Source organism: Schistocerca americana, chromosome 7, assembly GCF_021461395.2.
Source record: "Schistocerca americana isolate TAMUIC-IGC-003095 chromosome 7, iqSchAmer2.1, whole genome shotgun sequence".
Classification (NCBI taxonomy): domain Eukaryota; kingdom Metazoa; phylum Arthropoda; class Insecta; order Orthoptera; family Acrididae; genus Schistocerca; species Schistocerca americana.
In genome coordinates, this window is record NC_060125.1 from 600,417,053 (window position 1) to 600,441,307 (window position 24,255).

The 24,255-nt window shown below is 40.0% G+C and overlaps 1 protein-coding gene across 2 annotated transcripts in view; it reads left to right on the forward strand.

Annotated features, from left to right (window-relative positions):
- Nucleotides 1-24,255, forward strand: part of LOC124621919 (45 kDa calcium-binding protein) — a 185,269-nt gene that overhangs the window by 53,010 nt on the left and 108,004 nt on the right. For both annotated transcript variants that reach the window (XM_047147424.1, XM_047147425.1), the window contains exon 3: nucleotides 12,091-12,230. In XM_047147424.1, coding sequence (XP_047003380.1) covers nucleotides 12,091-12,230 — 140 coding nt within the window. The remainder of the gene's footprint in view (nucleotides 1-12,090; nucleotides 12,231-24,255) is intronic.

Below are 24,255 nucleotides of genomic sequence, written 5' to 3' on the forward strand. Positions count from 1 at the left end.
TGATTCACGAAGATATGCAAATATTTTAATATGTTATTCTATAAGTAAAACTAAAGAAATAAGTTCATACAAACATAGGTCCACAAATGTTTAGTTACGGAGTTACAGCTAATAAAAGATTTTGCCTGAAATTTAGTAACTTTGTTAATATGAAGCCATCGCAAAACTGTACGAGGTTGAAGTAAAGCACGATTTCCATTTATTTTGTTGTTACTGATCTGATGAATATAATAAAACATGTCCTAGAAGTGTACATGCAGTAGTTTTCCTGAACATCCAGAGAAGCAAAGATGTAATTTCATAAAAATTTTAATTTGGCCCAATTTGTTTTTTAAATTCCAGACAATTGCACAAAGGTTTCAACAGAGGTTGCAGAGAATTTAATTTTGGAAAAAATGATGGAGATAATGTTAAGTGAAACTGTATGGATGTGTAAAATGATCTGCTTTTATTAATACCATAGCACACATGAATTCATTTTAAACCATAAAAAAACAAAGCTCAGTGTTATTTGTTAACTGCAGCAGTAGCATTACCATCACATTTGTCATAAATAAACACCATATTGGCGTATTCCTCTCTCGTAAATTTGAAAGGCATCCCTATTTCTAATCTACAAGCTGCGACAGTTATTATGTGGTTTCACTTAAATACAATGTTGTTATTATGTTCTTTCACTGAACAATACAAAAAACTTACTCGTTTCAAGGTTAGAAAATGACTGAAACAATTCACTAACAATTGTCAACAATGACATAAACATTTCTACATTCTTAAAGGAACGTAAACAAATTTACTTGTGTAGTGTTCTTTGCTTCTCTGGATGTTCTGGAAAACTACTGCAGATACATTGCCTGGGACATGTTTTATTAGAGTCGACGGAGAAATAATAACAAAATAAACGGAAATTATGCTTTGCTTTAACCTCGTACAGTTTTGCGATGGCTTTGTATTAGCGATGTTGCTAAATTTCAGGCAGAATCTTTTATTAGCCGTAACTTCGTAACCAATCATTTGCGGATCTATGTTTATATGAACTTTTTTGTTTTGTTCTACTTGTAGAATAACATATTAAAATATTTACATATCTTCGTGAATCACCGTGTATGTATTGTAATGGTGCAGTGAAAATGCCTGACTCCTTGAAAAGGTACCTAAGTGATGACCATGGGTGAACACCACTTATTATTCTTCCTGTTCACTTTTGTGCAATCAACACTTTCTTTGTAAGTGATGAGTTACCCCAGAAAATTACGGCATAAGACATTATTGAGTGGAAATGTGCAAGATATGTCAGGAGACTGATTTGTTTGTTTCCAAGACTAGCAGTTACACAAATAGCAAAAGCAGGTGAATTTAATTGCTTGAGAAACTAAGTAATATGCTTCTTCCATGTCAGGTTTTCATCAGTATGTATATTTAAAACTCTGGAGCATTCTACCCTGTTTGCTGACTCCTGTGGATATGCCACATCAGTTGTTGAAATTACTATTTTTTTTTCTTACAGAATTGAACGTAGTGCATTTTCTCAAAATTTTAGGAAAAATCCATTTTCAGAGAAAAATTTTATAATTGTAGAATGAGATTTTCGCTCTGCAGCGGAGTGTGCACAGATATGAAACTTCCTGGCAGATTAAAACTGTGTGCCAGACCGAGACTCGAACTCAGAACCTTTGCCTTTCTCAGGCAAGTGCTCTACCAACTGAGCTACCCAAGCACGACTTGTAACCTGTCCTCACAGCTTCATTTCTGGCAGTACTTTATAACTCTTTGAGAAACATCTTTTACAATCAATTTTGTTGCTTTTTCTTTAATAGGACTTACTACAACACTAGCATCATCTGCAAAAAGTACCAAATCTGCTTGTTGAATGTTAAGTGGAAAGTCGTTGTGTATATGAGGAATGGAAGTGAACTCAAATTGAACTCTGTGGGGACCTTCTTTGTGATTCTTCCCAGTCACTAAAATTTTGTACCCCTTCAACATTGTTTTAATTATTCAGCACAACTTTTTGCATTCTGATTGTTAAATATGATTGAAACCATTTAAGTGTGAAGCCATCGATTTTATAAAACTAAGTTTATCTAAGCGTGTAAAATGATCTATGCAACTAGATGCCTCAGAAAGAGCACACGAAGTACCAGCTTGCAATATGTTAGTATTTAAGGCTTATAATATTAGCATACTCAGTTTAGCAACTCTTCTGGAATCCAAACATTGATATTATTTCTACTTAAACATGAAGCTACTCTTGAGTGCAATACTTTTTCGAGTGTTTTGGAAAAAGATGTCAGTAAAGACATTGGGCAATAATTGTTTGTCTTTCTTGTGGCACCTTTCTAATAAAGAGCTTTAATAATCGCTTATTTTAATCTGTCTGGAAAAGATCCAAGTGCCAGTGGTACATTACATATACCTCTTAATGACATTCCTTAGTAAGTTAGTATAACTTTTCAGAAATCTGTTTGAAATTCCATCAGTGCCATATACCATAGAATTTTATTAATTTCAATGAAGGGCTTTGGTGGTACTTATAGCTGCATGACGTTTTTTGGGATGACTTTGTAATGTATTCTCATTATTTTGAAATATATTCTCATGGTTCTTCAACTGAACCATTTAATCCTATTTTCACTGCTACATTTAGAAAATGATTGTTAAAAGTACTCATAACTTGTGAATTATGAGTCATAACATTGTCATTTAATTTAATTGTTCTGGTATCTTGTACATTGACTGGCTGTTCTGTCTTTCATTTGATAATTTCTCGCACAGTCTTAATCTTATTAATTCCTGTCAGAACCTACATACTTCCGGACATTTTACTTTCATTAAAATATTGCAGTAATTTTTGTAATATGCGAGCAGTGTCAGATATTTACCTCTTCTTATGTTACTTAAATTTCAGTCTTCCTCTTACATGATTCCCGTAGTTATCCGTAGATTTTTAATGGAATTTTTGGATAACTTTTTAGCAAATCTAGTTTCAAATATTGACACAAATTTATTGTGGAATAAATTGAATTAGATATTAGCATCTCTTTCCATATATATACCTCATGCCACATTGCCTCTTCTCTCTTACCCTTAAAACCTTGTATCGCATTCTCATTAATTAGCCTCATTGCTGTTTATGAACCTGCCCCAGGGCTATAAGACGCTACAAGGGTAAGTCAATTATTATCCACAATTTAGTTATATTTTTGTTTATTTTGGTAGTACTGTCGTTTTACGTTGATGACACATGCTTTGTTTATTTGTTGTTATATCTTTGCAATTTTCAAGCTGCTAGGTTAGTTTCATTGTCGCTGCTGTACAGTTAATCATGGCTGCTCTGCTGTTTATTTGCACCAAAGAAGAGCAACATTCAATGATCCGTTTTTTGTAGTCAGAAGGTGTAACAGGGGCTGGAATTCATCTAAGACTTTTGGTACAGTACGGGAACAGTGTTTTGCCACAAGGAGTGTTTACGAATGGATTGAAAAATTCCGAAATGGTCACACAAGTGTTACGCACGATGAAGGAGCCGGACGACCATTTACCGCCACAAATAAAGAAACCATTGAGTGTTTGTGTGAAGTGATTCTCTTAGACAGACGATTAACCATTGACGATGTGGCACATCATCAGCAAATTAGTCACGGTTCTGCCTACAAAATCATGCACAGCAGACTTGGGTTTCATAAAGTTTGTGCAAGATGGGTCCCAAAACAACTCACACAGTTGCATAAATAAACGCGCTTGGACATCTGCAAAAAACATTTGAATCAGTATGGTAACGTAGGGGACAACTTCTTAGACAGAATCATTACTGGTGAGAAAGAATGTATCCATCATTATGAGCTGGAGAGTAAACGGTGGAGTATGGATTGGAAACAACCAAATTTGCTGTGCAAGAAAAAGTTCAAGACCCAACTATCCGCAGAAAAACTGATGCTTACGGACTTTTGGGATGCACAAGGTCCAGTACTGGAACATTATGGGGAAAGTGGCACAACACTAAACAGTTTACATTACAGGCTAAAGCCTGCAGTCGAAGCAAACGCTGAGGATTGCTGTCGAAAGTTGTTGTGTTGTTGTACGACAATGCCCGTCTGCATACTGCTGCCCACACTGCCGAAACACTCCAGAAACTCAAATTTGAAGTATTGGATCATCCTCCATATAGGCATTAAGGGCCTCAGATGAAGCAGTGAAAGAAGTGGTGCATTCCTGGCTCACAGCTCAACTGAGAACCTTCCTTTATGAGGGCATCAGGAAGCTTGTACAACGATGGACCAAGCACATTGAAATGCAATGAGACTGTCGAAAAATGATTTTCTTGTAAGTTTCCTATTTGATTAGAATAATATTTTACAATTACTTTTAAGGATAATAATTGACTTACCCTCGTATATTGTTTATTTCCATTAATTGTGCTTCATGATCAGATAATCCATTACCCTTGGGTACACATTAACTGTTTCAGCCAGAGGGTAGGGTAGCATAGAGAGCTGCATCAAACCAGTCTCAGGACTGAAGACCACAACAACAACAACAACAACTACTGTCTATAATATGTTATCAATCAGGGGCTTACTAGCTTGCTGCAAATGAGTTGGAAAACTTGACTGCTGAAATTAGATTAAAACACCCAAACACATGTTGCAGCTTCTCCTCTTTTGATGTTAACTGTATCCAAAAAAAGACTATAATCCCTGATATTTAACTTCTTCAACCCTTTGGTTACTTGGTGTTCAAGTAGACGTATAACATCTTATCACATCAGAATTTTCCACATCATTTAGACATACAATAAGTCATCTGTTTTGTTTTTCAGTCCCCTAATATTTTGATGATGGTCGTGTTCCATTCTAATTTCTTTCTTTCAAGATTGTCTGTCTAAAGCCTCACTCTTAATGTAGCAAATTTGTACCTCTGGCTCCAACAAGAAGATGATTTAGGATGAAATTTAAAAGGAACCTATGCTGACATAAAATTTGATCTATTCCACAATAAATTCATATTGTTATTTGAAAAAAGCTTTCTGCATAAGCTGATCAGAAAGGACATAAAACAGCGATGTAAAAACCTTGGATCACAAGAGGATTTAAATTATCTTGTGATAAGAGAAAAAGGAAATGTGTCTGTTGGCAACAACATCTAAAAATCATGCAGCAAAATCATTTAGCTGTCGCACACTACAAAAATACTCAAAATTACTAAAAAAAATTATTAAAAAACTGAGAAATGTACACATCATGTCAGAAATCAATAATTTCAAAAACAAGCTTAAGTCTGTATGGAATGTAGTGAAATGAGAGGCCACAGAACAGAAAGACATGGCTATTGATTTAAATGGAAGGGCTATAAATGACCAATCACGGGCAGCAGGCAAGTTTAATAATCATTTCTTAAATGTAGTGTGTAGAAAATATAGGGATGAACAGCTCAGGGGAAAAATCAAAGTAGTATGCTGAAAAAGCAACTCACATAAAGTTCAGTCATATGGACGACTCACCCACTTCTTCTTCTGAAATTAAGAAAATTGTGTATTCTCTCAAAAATAAAATCTCATCTGGATTTGATAATGTTTCCAACAGAATATGAAAGAGTTGTTCTCATAGAATAAATGCTGTGTTTTCTGATATATGTAATCGTTAACTCTGGACGTTTTTTCAGAGAGATTGAAATCACCACTGTTAAATTCTTGTACAAGAAAGGTGAGAAGAGAAATGTCAATAATTGCCAAACAATTTCACTACTGAATCATTTTTTAGAAGGACTAGAACAATATCCCACAATAAAACCACAGTTTGGATTTCACAAGAGATGTCCAACTAAGAATGCCATTTACACATTCACTTACTAAATTTTACAAGCAGCAGAAAACAAAATGGCAGCTGTTGGTATTTTCTGCGGCCTGTCTAAGGCATTTGACAGTGTGAAACACAATATTCTCAGAGGTTGTATGCAGTTGATAGTACACCAAACCAGTGGATAATGTCATAGCTAACCAAAAGTTTTCTATCCTACTCTCCACAGGTAGAACACATTTGTGATCATTCACACTGTTGATAATGCAGAGATCAGTGGAACAAACTGTGGTTCCTGAGGTTGATGACAGCAAAGTTCACGAAATGAACAGCTAGCCAAAAGCAAGTCCAGAGTGTAGCAAAGTTGTCTTAAATGTATACAACAGTCTCAGGAGCAATCCAAATCATAATTGTAAAACAGTCAAGGTCAAAACTTTACTGTTCAATGGTATATACCTGAAGATTTCAAATACTAGCAAGAGACTGACTGCAAGTGCAGATCCGCAGTGTTTATGGGCCGCCTCACATCAGTGAATGGTTACAAATGTCATACTTGCCATGGCGGCACCTTGCGCAGGAGCAAGTTGCAGTTTGAGTAAGTAACCCGAGTACCTCTGACCTGTTCTCTGTGTTGATACTTGGGCTAGGCAGAATTTCCTAATCACTGTTGGATGCTAAACCCCTCCTCCCTTCAACTGGCATGTAGGGCCAGTAGTGGCCCAGCCTGTGCCAACTTCATTGAGGAAGGGACGAGAGAGATGTTGAAGTCCCATCAAAGGCTTCAACAGAAGGCCATTGATCCGATCAGCCAGGTCAGATGCTAGCACAGGCAATGGGATTGCTGACAGATCTATTGTTTCTGTGGGGCAACTGGATGCTTCCTGAAAAGGAGTGGGTTCTGGCCATGTAGGAGGTTGGATATCATCAATGTAGCCTCTATAGGCACCCGAATCTGAAAATGCTTCACCTCCTTTGATTGCGTGGTGAGGGGATTGCTGGTGTTTGTGGAAGCCAAAAGTGGCCAGGGGGTGGAAATGGTTCCACTTCCATCAGCTCCTATCACATGGTTGTAGTGGTAGCAGGCAGACTTGTCGCTGACGTGCTTGAGTAGGTTGTGTCCAACCAGTGGTTGAGGCGAAGGGGGGTGACAACAGTAAGTCTTACTGCAGTTGAAGCTGATTTCAGTGTCTGACTAAATACTCCTGGCTGGACTCAACCTCAGACACTGCTGCCCTTTAGTGCTGAGGATGGTGCCTTGCGTCCACATGGAACCGCAGCGAAAAGTGCGAACTTAGAAATTGGAGCTCACCCAGTGGTACTTTCTGTGTGCACTTGTGGTGAACCTGTGGGGCTGGGTGCAGCAAGTCAAAAAGTATGTGGGTCTGTGCCCATTTAAAATTTCAGTTGGACTATGTCCATTATGGTGGTGGACCAGTAAATGGGAAAGAAACTGGTGATTGTTTCCTTGGAGTTGTCTGTCATAATTATCTTGCGCATCTGTATCTTGAAGGCCCTCACTATCTGCCCAAATTCCAAATTGGATGCAGGATGGAAAGGGACTGTGGTCATGAAGTAAATATCACTGCTTTTACAAAAATAATGGTGATGCTGTGAATTGAGGGCTATTGTTGGAAACCAGAGTGGAAAGTGCCCCCTCTATTGCAAATTCCTGATTACAGCACATGAAGTAGCAGCTGAAATGGGCTATGATCCGCTACCCTCACTGGGTTGTCTGCTCTATGGCATGGATAGTAGCTGCTGTGGTAGCCAGCTGTGACACATATGGAAAACTAGAGAGGGCTACAACAACTAGCAACAACATTACACCACAGAATGGTCCAGTGAAATCAACAAGCACCCTTTGCCAGTGGTGGTCTGGGTGCGGTCAAGGGCTGAGGCTGATTGATTGTGGGCACAATCCTGGCAGTTCCAGACAGTGTGTTCTATGGTGCGATCAACACCAAGTCAGTAAATATGATGTCACGCTATTGCCTTCATTCTGCACTTTCCACAATGAGAAGTGTGGAGGAGCTTCAGTATAAGGGGGTGGAGTGTGGAAGGAACTACCACCTGACATACAGAATCATCTGTAGCTGACAAAATGATGCCATTGGTGATGTTAGCCTGAGCTATAAGGAAAAATAGGTGTGCCATTCTGAGTTGGTTCCCTTAGACAGGTGTTCTGGCCAAACCCACCATACAGCAGATAACCCATTGGGGGTAGCGGATCATGGCCCATTTCAGCTGCTTCATGTGTTGTAATCAGGAATTTGTCAAGGATGTGTTGCTGATTTGCATCTAAGGCAAAACACGATGCTTCGTGTTTACCAAACTCTGCATCTGGACTGCATGGCAAGTGGGAAAGTGCGGCAGTGTTTGAATGCTACATGGTGGGCCGATTATTTAATGGATATTGCAGGTACAGATATTAGGGAAAATGCCCACTGTTACAGCTGCAGTACCCTCCTATCAGGAAGGGAAGTGACGGGCTTGTGGTTGGTGATTGGATGGAACTTAGTACCAAAGAGGTACCATGTACAATAGCCAGTACCTCCTTCTCAGTATGTGAGTAATTCCTCTGTGCTGCGTTTAGTGTTTTGGGTGGAAATGCAGTGTGCTGTTCTGTGTTGTTGATGTATTTGTGGGACAGCACAGCACCAAGACTACAATCTGAAGCATCAGTGGCAAGCATTAAAACATTAGCTGGTTGCTAAACAGGGGGCTGACCTAAGGCACTTTTTAAGTTACAAGGAGGCCATCTGGTATGCTTCTGACCACTCATTTGATTAAGTGAGTGGGAAATCTGGGTCATATTGGGAATAAACTTCGCATAATAATTTACTTTGCCAAGGAACAGTTGTAGTTCTGAGAGATTCTAAGAAGCTGGTAAGTTATTGATTGCATCAGCTAATTGGGACCAAGGTCCATTCCTCAATTTCTGACCTGACCATAGAAGATGGTGTCATAGAGGACCCTATTGGTATCTCCAACACCTTAGGGCACTATTTTGTGGAGGTTTCGAGCTCCACCCGCTATCACCCCAGCTTCCTTCCTTGGAAACATGTGGAGGAGGCTCGGGTGATACCCTTTTTCTTTCAGCATCATGAATGATACAGTGCTGCCTTTACTGTGAGGGAGCTAGATCATGCTCTCACTTCATCCCCGTCTTTCACCCCAGGGCCAGACAGCGTTCAGATTCAGATGTTGCAGCACCTTCCTGTTGTGGGAAAGCACTTTCTCCTTCATATGTACAATTGCATTTGGGCAGATAGTAAGTTTCCCAGATTCTGGCGTGAAGCCACTGTGAAACCCGAAGCTTGTTAGGACGAACACCTTACTTGTAGCTTCCTCCCCATTTCTCTCGCCAGCTGTGCTTGCAAGGGGGCAGAACATATGATTCATGAGTCGCTATTATGATGGCTCAAGCCTTGCAATCTGCTGACCACTGTACAGTGTGGATTTTGAGCACATCATTCTGAGTGGCCCATCTCACCACTTTGTCAACCCTTGTCATGAACAGTTTTCTGCAGAAATATCACACTGCAGCTGAGTTTTTTGATTTAGAGAAAGCCTATGACATTTGCTGGAGGACTGATATCCTGTGTACTCTCTACACGTGGGGCTTCTGAGGCCACTTTCCCCATTTACATCAGGAATTTTTAAAAGACAGAGTTTTCAAGGTAAGTGTGGGTTTGGCCTTGTTGGACACCTTTATCCAGGAGAACGAGCCACCCAGTACATCCGGGGACACAGGCTTTTTAATTGTGTCATGTACCGTAATTCTCTCAGTGCTCTTCAGAGTCTCTGTGTACTGTACACAGTCCATCCTTTACTGCAACGGGTCCAAGAAAGCTCCACATGCTGGCTGTTGAGGGAGCCACTGTTATGTCCATATAGGTTCCTCGTCAAGTCGGTCGGATGGGAAATGAGGCTGCTGACACTGCTGCCGAGGCTGCAGTCCCTCTACCTCGGTCCATTAGCTCTTCCATTCCTGCGGATGATCTCCATGTTGCCGTCTGTCAGCAGGTGGTGTTATTTTGGCATCATCACTGGTCTTCTCTTCATGGGAACAAGCTTTGAGGAATTAAACTTTACCAATGGCTTAGCCAACCTCCTCTTGGCCCTCTAAGGAGATCATTTTATCTAAGTTGCATGTTGGGTGCTGTCTTTTTAGCCATCGCCATTTGTTAAGTGGTGACTCCCACCACTTTGGGCTCATTGTCATCAACCTTTGGTAGTTATCCATTTCCTGACTGAATGCCCTTTTTAAACCACTTACATTCTAATGTATGTTTGCCGTCAGAGTTATTGGCTGTTGTAGCAAATGACACACGGGGTGTCAACAGTGATCTACTTTTTAACGTGTCATAGCAATATGGCAAAGGACATTTCATCTTTGTTTCGGAACCCCTGCTGTCTGTACTGCATATTTTGCGGAAGAAGTCCTTGTTTTTAGCTCTCTTTGCTTCCATTGATTGGGCTTAATGTGTTGTCACTTTTAACTTTTCTTGTGTTAGTGTTCTAAGCTTATGATGTGGATACTTATGACCTCAGTTGTTTTTGCGCCCTAAAAAAAGGTCTTTGATCTGCTTAATTGCACTTGATGCCAAGAATGGTGCATTCATTTTCCACTTTGAATTATATACACACAAACACTTTTTAGTTATCAAGATGCTTCCCGATTTAGTCCTATTTGTTTTCCACTATCTTCTTGTGAATCTTATTTACTTTCTGAAACTTCCATTATCACTTACAACCACAGATTACAGCAGATTAAATTAATGTTTGTAAAGTAGCTTACAAATACAACAACTGAACCAACAGTCAAAAAGCTGAGATGAGGAACGTAAGATGATCGATTATCTGAAATCTGAATATATGTGTGAAAAATAATGAAAAATAGTCTAAAACATGTGGTGCAGGACAAGCCCAGTCTTGCTCAGGACAATTTAAAATGTATCAAAATGCGGGACCGTCCCTTGAAGTTCAGGACAGATGGTCACCCTACATTACCATGAAGTTAAATGCTATCAAGAACTGTTCATCTCTGTTGTTTTAGAATTACATTTATACAGTTGTTAAAAATGTGCGATGGCAAGGGATGAACTTGTTGTACTCCAAAATTTATTGATTTCCATACAGAAATTTATGTTCTTAATTTTACTGAAACCATATTTTCTCTATGTAATTGTAATTAGATGTCTGGTTCTCTGCTAAAATTTCAGTAAGCTCTTTTTCTGTCTAAATGATCAGATGCTTTCTTTTATTTGGTAAATGCAATTTGTGTTTCCTTACTACATTTTTTATGGTTGCAGTTAAAAATTTTAGAGTAAATTAAATGATCAGCACAAGACAATCTTGCACCTAACAGGTTTTTATGCAGTGAATCAGTGGTGCAGAACAGTTTATACAGCCAGATATGGGCTAACAGGAAAATAATTTAATAAAACTCTTCAATTTAGCGGACACTTTCTTAGATGCCACATGTAAACATTGATATGAGTTTCTGTGGGATATTAACTGAGATAAATATCTACTTTGTGGAAAGAAAGTAGTTTGTACATTGATGTTTTCCATTTTAAAGAGTTAAAGGGATGATATTGATGATTATTTGGCCAGGGAGTTTAATATTGCATCGTTGTTTTCTCACCACTAGTTAAGATATCTTCATCTTTTTGTTGTGCCTTTGCCCTGCATCAGCACAGGGTCAACATAGTTATTAATGGATTTGTCACAGTTAATTTAAGTGGTGGTTGGATGCCCTTACTGCTGCCACCCTAGTACCCCCCCCCCCCCCCCCCCCCCCCCATATGTGTACCCTAACTGTGTGCATATCGTGTTAGTCATGTGAAAGTGACTGAAAGTTTTCTAAATGTTTGTGGATCATGTAATTGAGGTGGGACTTGGGCACCACCCCAAGATTCACCTGGTATATGTGTGAAACTGCCTAAAGCCCACATGCAGGCTGGTGGCACACTGACCCTCTCCATTAATCCTCTGGACAGATTCGATCTGGGGCTGGCACACCTCCCTATTCTGGAAGTGGTGCTCTAACACACATGGCTTTCTGGGCGGGTGTTACTTAAAATATGCATCTGTATAAGTGTGTTGTAACCATAACTGCTTATTTATTAACTTGTATAGAGCATATCATTTTTGAAATTGAGGTACAAATAATCATGCTGTAATATATTGAGCTACAACTAAATGAAGGATTCATATAGGCTTATATAAGTATAACAGTTTTAAATATGTTCCTGATCATGCTCTTGTCACAATTTCCCTTTTGGTACAGAGCAGACCGTGACCACGATGAACGCCTAACGCTTTTGGAGCTGTCTGACTGGATTGATATTCGCATCCGGGAGCATATCGACCAGGCCTTACTAGAAAATGAGATACTTTTCACTGCCATAGATGTAAAACCCAGGGATGGTAAGGATGTCCAGTTACTGTTCAATCTTGAAATTATTTACACAGTGTGTGCTTCTGTCAGGCCACAGTAGTTTGTTAGAACTGGCATTCTACTGAGAAGCTATTTATGTACTGAGGCTGTTTTTGTACTCTCTCTTTTTTATCAGTCTTACCAGTGGTTGATAACTTAACTACCATTTACTTCCTATTTATGGTTTGATGTAAATTTTCCATTTTATTCTAGTATGACTTTTCTCATTACAGAAGTTATTTATTTTTGCATGTAAGCCTCAGAGCACAGGTCACACAGATTATGACTTAATTACTGAATAATTTTAAAGCCTAATCTTCCTTATAACTTGATATGTATTTATTATTTCATGTGTCTTATTTAACAGGCTGCTCCTATTATGCTGACCATTATAAAAAGAGCAGCACCAGAAGGACCAGACCAATCCATCACCAACTGTGTGGGTATGCCAGTGATCACTTTGCCATGCTGGCCAGTAAAACAGTGGGTAGTGTCACTAGAGCATCATCTGCAAATGCACTATGCCCAGGGCACATGTTTGTCAGCAGTATATCCAGCTAGACAAGTTCAAAAGGGGCCACATCATGTGGCTGCAGGAGGCTGGATGGTCCTATCATCATATTGTGCTGCCACATCAGTTGTATAGACAACCAGTTGCCCGTTGGCAACATTGGATACAAGAAGGCATGCATGCATAACATGAAGGATCTTTTTCGTCCAGTATGCCCCACGAGGAGGGAGGACCGATGGATTGCATGCCATGCATGAACAGATCCAAACACAATGGTAGGAGTCATTCAGTGGGCTGTCCTGCCTTCTCTGCAACATACTATAAATGTTAATACCATTGCCAGGGGGTTGTATGATGCAGACGTTGCCACACACTGACTATTATGTCGTCTACCACTCAAACCCACGCAGTGTCGTGCCGAGTTCGCCTTGTGTCAGCATCAATGGACATGGGGTCCTGCAGACTGGCAATGGGCCATATTTAGTGACGTGTCCCACTTCTGCCTTGGAGGCAATGACCACTGGATCCGACTCTCGAGGCACAGTAGAGAGCACCGTGAAGATCGGTTTGTGCGCTCTCACCACACATCCCACCAGCCTGGTGTGATGGTGTGGGGAGCAGTACCCTATGGTGCTCTTTCACCATTAATGTTCCTAATGGGCTCCGTGACTGCTGCATATGTGTGGAAGAGGCAGCTGGTGGCTCTGCATGCCCGTGCCTTCTTTGAACAGGACAATGCTTGTCCTCATGCCGCTTCCACCTTCCAAACATACCGTGCTGCTATTGATACTCCGCCGCTATTGATACTCTGTCGCAGCTAACGGCATTGGCCCCTCTTCCTGATCGATAATGTGTGGGATACCGTGGAATGCGTCATTAGGAATCCACTTCCACCAACCAATTTACAGTACCTGCACGCTCAGTTGCAAGCAGAATAGGATGTAATATCACAGGACTTCATCTGAGACTTATACCGCTTCATGCCGAATCTGAATGTATGGATGCTTATACTCACAGCCATGGGTGTCCAGCACCTTAGTAACATGTATGTTTTGTGGCTGTGGACCATAATACATGTTAGTCCTCCGGGATTGCAAGTGTATTTCATATGTATCGTATCATCTTCCTGTCTGCCAACAATAACCACAATTTGCCCTGTCCTTCTGGATGCGGAGCCTTTTATGAGGATCAGTGTAATAGTGGATACCCTGCATTTTTGAATTTATTCTGTAAAACTGTCAAAGAGCAACAGCCAGTTGCCTAGGAGGAATGAATGTCTGCAGTGGTCATTTTGTGTAGTATCATGCTTGTATTCCCCATGTTGAAGTAGTCAAAGTTCTTCATATAGTGTTGTTTTCTCTATTTTGTGTTTCAGTTCCTGTGAAAGTAAACAATTCTTATTGTACGTGTAATGACCAGTGATTCAGTTCTCAGTTTGAAAAGGCATACTAGCTGCTAGTGTAGATGAACTCCAACAATTAATGGAAGAACATCATAGAGCAAATTTGCAATTACACCTGCTAGTCAATTCTAATAAGGCTAAAATAATGTATAACCGACACAATGAAATGAAAGTAGTACACATTAACACTGATGTTATAGAACCAGTTGATGAGTTTTCAGTTTTAGGTCAGCCAGTGAGAAATACTGACTGAGGCCAGAACAGGCCAAAGGGCCTAATTCCTGTAAGAATAATAATGGTGCTGGTGGTGGTGATGGTGATGGCGACAATAGTTGTAGTTATAGTTTATTTTTTGTCCATTGTAGTTTTACAATGATTTTAGACATATTATGTTGCAAATTTATACAGAAATAAACAAATTTCATGGAAATTTGTCATGTTGTTGTTGTGGTCTTCAGTCCTGAGACTGGTTTGATGCAGCTCTCCATGCTACTCTATCCTGCGCAAGCTTCTTCATCTCCCAGTACCTACTGCAACCTACATCCTTCTGAATCTGCTTAGTGTATTCATCTCTTGGTCTCCCTCTACGATTTTTACCCTCCACGCTGCCCTCCAATGCTAAATTTGTGATCCCTTGATGCCTCAAAACATGTCCTACCAGCCGATCCCTTCTTCTAGTCAAGTTGTGCCACAAACTTCTCTTCTCCCCAATCCTATTCAATACCTCCTCATTAGTTACGTGATCTACCCACCTTATCTTCAGCATTCTTCTGTAGCACCACATTTCGAAAGCTTCTATTCTCTTCTTGTCCAAACTAGTTATCGTCCATGTTTCACTTCCATACATGGCTACACTCCATACAAATATTTTCAGAAACGACTTCCTGACACTTAAATCTATACTCGATGTTAACAAATTTTTCTTCTTCAGAAACGATTTCCTTGCCATTGCCAGTCTACATTTTATATCCTCTCTACTTCGACCATCATCAGTTATTTTACTCCCTAAATAGCAAAGTTCCTTTACTATTTTAAGTGTCTCATTTCCTAATCTAATTCCCTCAGCATCACCCGATTTAATTTGACTACATTCCATTATCCTTGTTTTGCTTTTGTTGATGTTCATCTTATATCCTCCTTTCAAGACACTGTCCATTCCATTCAACTGTTCTTCCAAGTCCTTTGCTGTCTCTGACAGAATTATAATGTCATCGGCGAACCTCAAAGTTTTTATTTCTTCTCCATGAATTTTAATACCTACTCCGAATTTTTCTTTTGTTTCCTTTACTGCTTGCTCAATATACAGATTGAATAACATCGGGGACAGGCTACAACCCTGTCTCACTCCTTTCCCAACCACTGCTTCCCTTTCATGCCCCTCGACTCTTATAACTGCCATCTGGTTTCTGTACAAATTGTAAATAGCCTTTCGCTCCCTGTATTTTACCCCTGCCACCTTCAGTATTTGAAAGAGAGTATTCCAGTTAACATTGTCAAAAGCTTTCTCTAAGTCTACAAATGCTAGAAACGTAGGTTTGCCTTTTCTTAATCTTTCTTCTAAGATAAGTCGTAAGGTTAGTACTGCCTCACGTGTTCCAACATTTCTACGGAATCCTAACTGATCTTCCCCGAGGTCCACTTCTACCAGTTTTTCCATTCGTCTGTAAAGAATTCACATTAGTATTTTGCAGCTGTGACTTATTAAACTGATAGTTCGGTAATTTTCACATCTGTCAACACCTGCTTTCTTTGGGATTGGAAATATTATATTCTTCTTGAAGTCTGAGGGTATTTCGCCTGTCTCATACATATTGCTCACCAGATGGTAGAGTTTTGTCATGACTGGCTCTCCCAAGGCCATCAGTAGTTCTAATGGAATGTTGTCTATTCCCGGGGCCTTGTTTCGACTCAGGTCTTTCAGTGCTCTGTCAAATTCTTCACGCAATATCTTATCTCCCATTTCGTCTTCATCTACATCCTCTTCCATTTCCATAATATTGTCCTCAAGTACATCGCCCTTGTATAGACCCTCTATATACTCCTTCCACCTTTCTGCTTTCCCTTCTTTGCTTAGAACTGGGTTGCCATCTGAGCTCTTGATATTCATACAAGTGGTTCTCTTCTCTCCAAAGGTCTCTTTAATTTTCCTGTAGGCAGTATCTATCTTACCCCTAGTGAGATAAGCTTCTACATCCTTACATTTGTCCTCTAGCCATGCCTGCTTAGCCATTTTGCACTTCCTGTCGATATCATTTTTGAGACGTTTGTATTCCTTTTTGCCTGCTTCATTTACTGCATTTTTATATTTTCTCCTTTCATCAATTAAATTCAATATTTCTTCTGTTACCCAAGGATTTCTATTAGCCCTCGTCTTTTTACCTACTTGATCGTCTGCTGCCTTCACTACTTCATCCCTCAGAGCTACCCACTCTTCTTCTACTGTATTTCTTTCCCCCATTCCTGTCAATTGTTCCCTTATGCTCTCCCTCAAACTCTCTACAACCTCTGGTTCTTTCAGTTTATCCAGGTCCCATCTCCTTAAATTTCCACCTTTTTGCAGTTTCTTCAGTTTCAATCTGCAGTTCATAACCAATAGATTGTGGTCAGAATCCACATCTGCACCTGGAAATGTCTTACAATTTAAAACCTGGTTCCTAAATCTCTGTCTTACCATTATATAATCTATCTGATAGCTTTTAGTATCTCCAGGATTCTTCCAGGTATACAACCTTCTTTTATGATTCTTGAACCAAGTGTTAGCTATGATTAAGTTATGCTCTGTGCAAAATTCTACAAGGCAGCTTCCTCTTTCATTTCTTCCCCCCAATCCATATTCACCTACTATGTTTCCTTCTCTCCCTTTTCCTACTGACGAATTCCAGTCACCCATGACTATTAAATTTTCGTCTCCCTTCACTACCTGAATAATTTCTTTTATTTCATCATACATTTCATCAATTTCTTCATCATCTGCAGAGCTAGTTGGCATATAAACTTGTACTACTGTAGTAGGTATGGGCTTTGTGTCTATCTTGGCCACAATAATGCGTTCACTATGCTGTTTGTAGTAGCTTACCCGCACTCCTATTTTTTTATTCATTATTAAACCCTATTCCTGCATTACCCCTATTTGATTTTGTATTTATAACCCTGTAATCACCTGACCAAAAGTCTTGTTCCTCATGCCACCGAACTTCACTAATTCCCACTATATCTAACTTTAACCTATCCATTTCCCTTTTTAAATTTTCTAACCTACCTGCCCAATTAAGGGATCGGGCATTCCACGCTCCGATCCGTAGAGCGCCAGTTTTCTTTCTCCTGATAACGACGTCCTCTTGAGTAGTCCCCGCCCGGAGATCCGAATGGGGGACTACTTTACCTCCGTAATATTTTACCCAAGAGGACGCCATCATCATTTAATCATACAGTAAAGTTGCATGTCCTCGGGAAAAATTACTGCTGTAGTTTCCCCTTGCTTTCAGCCGTTCGCAGTACCAGCTCAGCAAAGCCGTTTTGGTTAATGTTACAAGGCCAGATCAGTCAATCATCCAGACTGTTGCCCCTGCAACTACTGAAAAGGCTGCTGCCCCTCTTCAGGAACCACACGTTTGTCTGGCCTCTCAACAGATACCCCTCCGTTGTGGTTGCACCTACGGTACAGCCATCTGTATCGCTGAGGCACGCAAGCCTCCCCACCAACGGCAAGGTCCATGGTTCATGGGGGTAGGAAATTTGTCATTTGATGGATGAAATAATTCTGTAGTAATGTTTACTGATAATATTTTTACTCAGTTATATATGATAGCTTGCAATGATTTATGCAACAGTCTAGCACACATGGGGAAAGCTACAATCTAACTATTTTTGTCATACTGCTAATAATAATAAATAACACAGCTCTACAAAATAATTTTTTTTTTTCGTTGCCAGGGAAGTTTGAACTAAAATGGGATATTGTTATGATACTCATTCCGAGTATATTTGTACTTTTTCCAAATTGGCTCTGGTTTTTGAGATATAGGTTATTTGTGGAAATGAAAGTTTCATGTGGACAATATCGACTGCGGGGTCCATATATGGTGTAATGTATTTGCTACCTGTTTTTTAATTAGTGATATTGTACTATCTTTATTAAACAATTGTGCTCAGGGAGTGCATCTGTGTGGTTGAGGATTACATCATGCAAACATCACACTGTCAGCATGTGTTCAGTCTACATCTACATCTACATCTACATTGATACTCCGCAAGCCACCCAACGGTGTGTGGCGGAGGGCACTTTACGTGCCACTGTCATTACCTCCCTTTCCTGTTCCAGTCGCGTATGGTTCGCGGGAAGAACGACTGTCTGAAAGCCTCCGTGCGCGCTCTAATCTCTCTAATTTTACATTCATGATCTCCTCGGGAGGTATAAGTAGGGGGAAGCAATATATTCGATACCTCATCCAGAAACGCACCCTCTCGAAACCTGGCGAGCAAGCTACACCACGATGCAGAGCGCCTCTCTTGCAGAGTCTGCCACTTGAGTTTATTAAACATCTCTGTAACGCTATCACGGTTACCAAATAACCCTGTGACGAAACGCGCCGCTCTTCTTTGGATCTTCTCTATCTCCTCCGTCAGACCGATCTGGTACGGATCCCACACTGATGAGCAATACTCAAGTATAGGTCGAACGAGTGTTTTGTAAGCCACCTCCTTTGTTGATGGACTACATTTTCTAAGCACTCTCCCAATGAATCTCAACCTGGTACCCGCCTTACCAACAATTAATTTTATATGATTATTCCACTTCAAATCGTTCCGCACGCATACTTCCAGATATTTTACAGAAGTAACTGCTACCAGTGTTTGTTCCGCTATCATATAATCATACAATAAAGGATCCTTCTTTCTATGTATTCGCAATACATGTTGTGCGGTGCGTGTGTTGAAGATATTGAGGGTTGTGCAGATTTGAATTCGGCGATACTCGACATTCATTTGTTGGCCGAGGTAATCCCCGCAACAGCCGATAGGTAGCGTTCAGTGTAAACAAGAAAAATGGCGATGGTCGAAAGTCACACACATGTGCAGTGCAGCTTCAAGGAGATAGAACCTTTTCATCATGACGTGGCAAATAAGAGGTGAGTATTCATTTCACACAAAACAATTAATGATGTTTGTTGGATGTGATTGACATGCAAATACAAGAAAGTTCTGCATAATATGTAGTATTTGTGCAATTTTGTTTTAGGAAAACATGAGTTCTTCACGCCGTCTTTGCGTGAACCATCCAGATGAGTTCTGCCACATTTGTGGTGAATACGTTCTTCAAAAGAACAGGAAGAATATCACTCCTTTTGTGGAGGAAGCGTATCTGGCATATTTCGGAATTAAACTTGGAGATCAAGACAAGGCGTGGGCACCCCATAAAGTTTGTAAATGCTGTGTGGAGTGCTTACGGCAGTGGACAAAACGAAAAAGGAAAAGCTTAAACTTCGGAGTGCCTATGGTATGGCGAGAGCAGAAGAACCATACAGATGATTGCTATTTTTGCATTGTTAATGTGAAAGGTTTTAATAGGTTCAAAAAACGAAAGTGGGAATATCCCGATTTGGAGTCAGCAAGAAGACCGGTGGTGCACAGCAACGATGTTCCTGTACCAACCTTCACAACATTACCCACGCTAACATCATCAGATGACGATGTGCAAGGCGAGGAATGTACAAGTAGTGGTTCGGAATACGAAGGACGTGAGACACAACCCCAGCAGTTCGACCAGAAGGAGCTCAGTGACTTTATATGAGAACTCAATCTTTCAAAGCAAGCATCAGAACTCTTAGCATCCAGGCTTAAGGAAAAGAACTGTCTTCATCCAAGTGTTAAAATAACAGCTTACCGGACGAGAGAAGAAAACCTTCTTCCATACTTCAACCAAGAAGAGGTTATAGTGTATTGCAGCAATATACCTGGACTTTTACTTGAATTGGGGCTGCTGGAATATAGACCAGAGGACTGGCGTCTCTTCATAGACAGTTCCACTAGAAGTTTAAAATGTGTTCTCCTACACAATGGCAATCATTACGCATCTATTCCAATTGCCCACTCAACAAAACTTTGTGAAGCATATGCTAACATCAAGATGGTTCTGCAGAAAATTCAGTGGTTGATTTGTGTTGATTTGAAAATGGTGAGCTTCTTGCTTGGACAACAAAGTGGATACACAAAGCACCCATGTTTTATCTGCATGTGGGATAGTAGGGCAAAGCACGAACATTGGAAGCAGAAAACATGGCCTCCAAGGGAACATATGGCTGTTGGTGAAGCAAACATCATTAATGAACCTCTGGTTAGTAGGGACAAGATTGTTCTTCCACCATTACATATTAAGTTAGGACTAATGAAGCAATTCACCAAAGCTTTAGACAGAAATGGTAATTGCTTCACATACGTCTGCAATACGTTCCCTGGACTCAGTAGTGAAAAACTTAAGGCAGGAATATTTGATGGTCCTCAAATTCGCAGGCTCATCAACGATACCAATTTTACAAGTGTCATGACTGTCACTGAAGCATCGGCCTGGAACAGTTTTGTCGCTGTTGTAAAATGTTTTTTGGGCAATCATAAAGCTCCCAATTACGAGGAACTGGTCAAAAACATGCTCACTAACTTTCAAAACTTAGGAGCTAACATGAGCATAAAATTGCACTTCCTTCACAGCCACTTGGATCGATTTCCTCGTAATCTAGGTGATTTCAGTGAGAAACAAGGAGAGTGGTTCCATCAAGATATGAAAGGAATAGAGGAAAGATATAAAGGAAGATGGGACAGGCATATGATGGCAGATTATTGCTGGAATCTGCAACGTGACTGTTCTGAAGAGACCTATAAAAGGAAAGCGTGCAGGAAGCGGTTCGTCATGGACGGAAAATGACATACTTATAGAGAAACTTTTCAATTATGTTTTAAACGTGGACAAATGCCTATCAGGTTTTCATAGAAGCTATTTATAAAGATTATTTTCTTTTTTCATTGTAGTTTGTAGCACTCGAGTTCAGTATTAGCAATTTTTTCTAATTTTTTGAATAAATCATGCATGATCTCAAAAACTAGAGCCAAACTGCATAAATGGTTGCTATATTCGTCCTCAGCACCACTAACCCATCCTAAAGCCACTCAAATATCCTTGGCAAGAAAATGAGTGTTGACCAGTGTAATACATTTAGAAGAACTGAAGACTAATTTTTTAGTTCATTTATGTTAAACTCACTTCATAGAAATATTAGGACATTTATAGATTATTGAAACACTACATCTTAGTTTGTATGTTTTCTTCTGTATTTTCAACACTACACTTTGTTTTCCTTTCCCTTCTTTCATGAAAATTTGACATTCCAACTTACATTTATCCTAAGGATTTGCCAACAGTCAGAGATGAGGTTTTCTTTGAGTTTTCTTTTGAAGGTGCACAGATCCTTTATGCTCTTGATGCTGCATGGTAGTCTGTTATAAAATAAGCTTCCTGCAATTATAGGATCCCTTCCTGTCATTTTCAATCTTTTGCTGCAGATTTGGTAATTTTCTATGCTTCTTGTGTTGTGGTCATCAAAGTCTCCATGTAGAGGTGCTGTAAAATTTACCATTAGAAGAAGTATTGTCTCATATACCGGTGGCGCACCATAGGTCACCTGCTTGAATTTTGATCCTCTTCGTGCAGTTCATGGAAATTACGCCAGACGTCGTTGCGAGTTCATCGCTTCCGTTGTGAGTTTGCCATTTCAGTTTACCGTGATATTGGACAAAGAGCGGTTGACTGTTGCACAAAAGATGAAGATTGTGTTACTGTTCGTGGCGACGAACAGCATTACTTTGATACAGAGATGGTTTCGTGCTCATTTTGGCATACAGTGGGCTCCCAGCCCACAGACAATAAGCAGATTACATCAAAAATTTGAAGGTACTGGATCCATTCTAGAGTGTCAGCGGCCACATGCACAAACCATACGTTTGCCACAAAACATTGAAGCAGTTCAAGTGGCTTTGACTCGTGGTCCGAGTAAATCAACAAGAGCCAGTGCCAAGTTGGGAATTTCACGCTGATCTGTACAAAGAATTATTCAATCCGGCATTCGCTTGTATCCATACAAGAGGACTATGGCGCATAAGCTTACTGCGAGAGATAAGGAGTGGAGACTACAGTTTGCAAGGTGGGCAATTGAGCAAGACCAAGAGGCAGTGCTACACAACACATGGTTTTCTGACGAAGCTTATTTTTAAGTGAACGGTGTTGTGAACAAACAGAATGTTCAATTCTGGGCATGAACATCTGCAAATAATCCACACGAAAGACACCCATGGGGAGAAAGTGTGCGTGTGGGTCGCAATGTCAAGCCATGGAATCATCGGTCCATTCTTCTTCAGTGCTACAGTAACCGATGAATGCTATTTACACATGCTGTGAAATCAGTTCTTTCCTCAACTCATAGCCTCATGTCTCATTGCAGACACATTGGTTCATGCAGGATGGAGCATGCAGGATGGAGCATGCCCCCATACTGCCAGTGTTGTGCTTGATTTCCTAAACGAAAGACTTGGCCTTAGGGTATTGTCAAACAGATTTCCAGAACGTTATGCAGGAGGAGGAATGTGGCCGCCCCACAGCCCTGACATTAACCCTTGTGACTTCTTCCTTTGGGGGTTCCTTAGAGAAGGTATACCACAGAAAACCCGAAAATGCAGTGCAACTTAGGGCCATCATTGTGGAGTTATGCCGCACCATTCCAGAATATTTGTGTTGGAGAGTCATCACAAATGCATGTGTGTGACTTGAAGAAGTTGTATACCAAAATGGCAGTCACATTGAACATGTGATTCATTAGTTTGTATTTCCAAGTTGTGTTCTTTACTTCTCCATCAGTAAATTACAAATCTTGTCAACAACAAATGTGTTATTCATGAAACAAATCAGGTGACTTACCGTGCGCCACCCTGTTTGTACAAACTTGGTACAGTTAATATTTAAATTCCTTGAATTTGTTTTTGCAGGATTCCCGAGGCATTAGTTTAGCTATGCATCTAATGGCTTTCTGTTGAAGTTTTAGGGTTCTTTGTACATGTACATCTAGGAACTTATCAAATGAAACCATAATCGTTTTAATGTCTGGTGGCTTCCTTTTAAATTCAAATCGAAAATTTCTTAGGACAGCAATGTGTAATTTCATTTCCACTTACAACTCCACACCTTGGTGTCTCTCTTGAGGTATAGTCATAGTCATTATCAGTAATAATTTAGCACCTGAAACAAAGCAAAAGGAATCGTTTGGGAAAAAAATCTACAGTAAACTTTTTGAGTTGTTTTGCATGATGTCACAAACCAGAAATATGTACATCCCATTTTTTATTTATTTTTTTATTGCATTTGAAAATCAGGGAGATTTTGTGTGGACTGAGCTCAAATGTAATAGGGTATCTTGAACAGAATGGCCTCCTCCATGCCAACCAACATAGATTCTGAAAACGTCAGTCATATCAAACCCAACTCAGTTTTTCTCACATGACACCCTGAAAGCCACGGATGAAGGCAGTCAGGTAGGTGGAGTATTTCTTCGCTTCCAAAAAGCATTTGACAAAGTACCACACCACTGGTATGAACGTATGATCATGTGAGGTATCAAAACAAAAGTTGTAACTGGATGGTGTATCTCTTGGTAGGGGTTGCAGCGTGTTATCTAGGGTGGAGAGTCAGTGACAGATGTTGGAGTAACTTCAGGCATGTTCCAGGGAAGTGTGTTTGGGACCCTTGCTGTTCATGTTGTGTGTTAATGATCTGGCAGACAATATTAATAATAACCTCAAACTTTTGCAGATGATGCACTTAACTCTAAAGAAGTACTGATAGTATTTCAAAGTTCTCCAAAGGTTAGCAGCTTGCTTTAAATGTTTACAAATGTGAAATTATAAATGTTACAAAACACTGAAATGTAATATACTGAAGCTACAGTATCAGTGAATCACAGTTGGGGTTATTCGGCTCATAGAAGTATATGGTTGTAACAATTTGTAGGGATATGAGATGGAATAATCTCTTAGGCTTACTCATAAGTAAAGCAAATGGCAG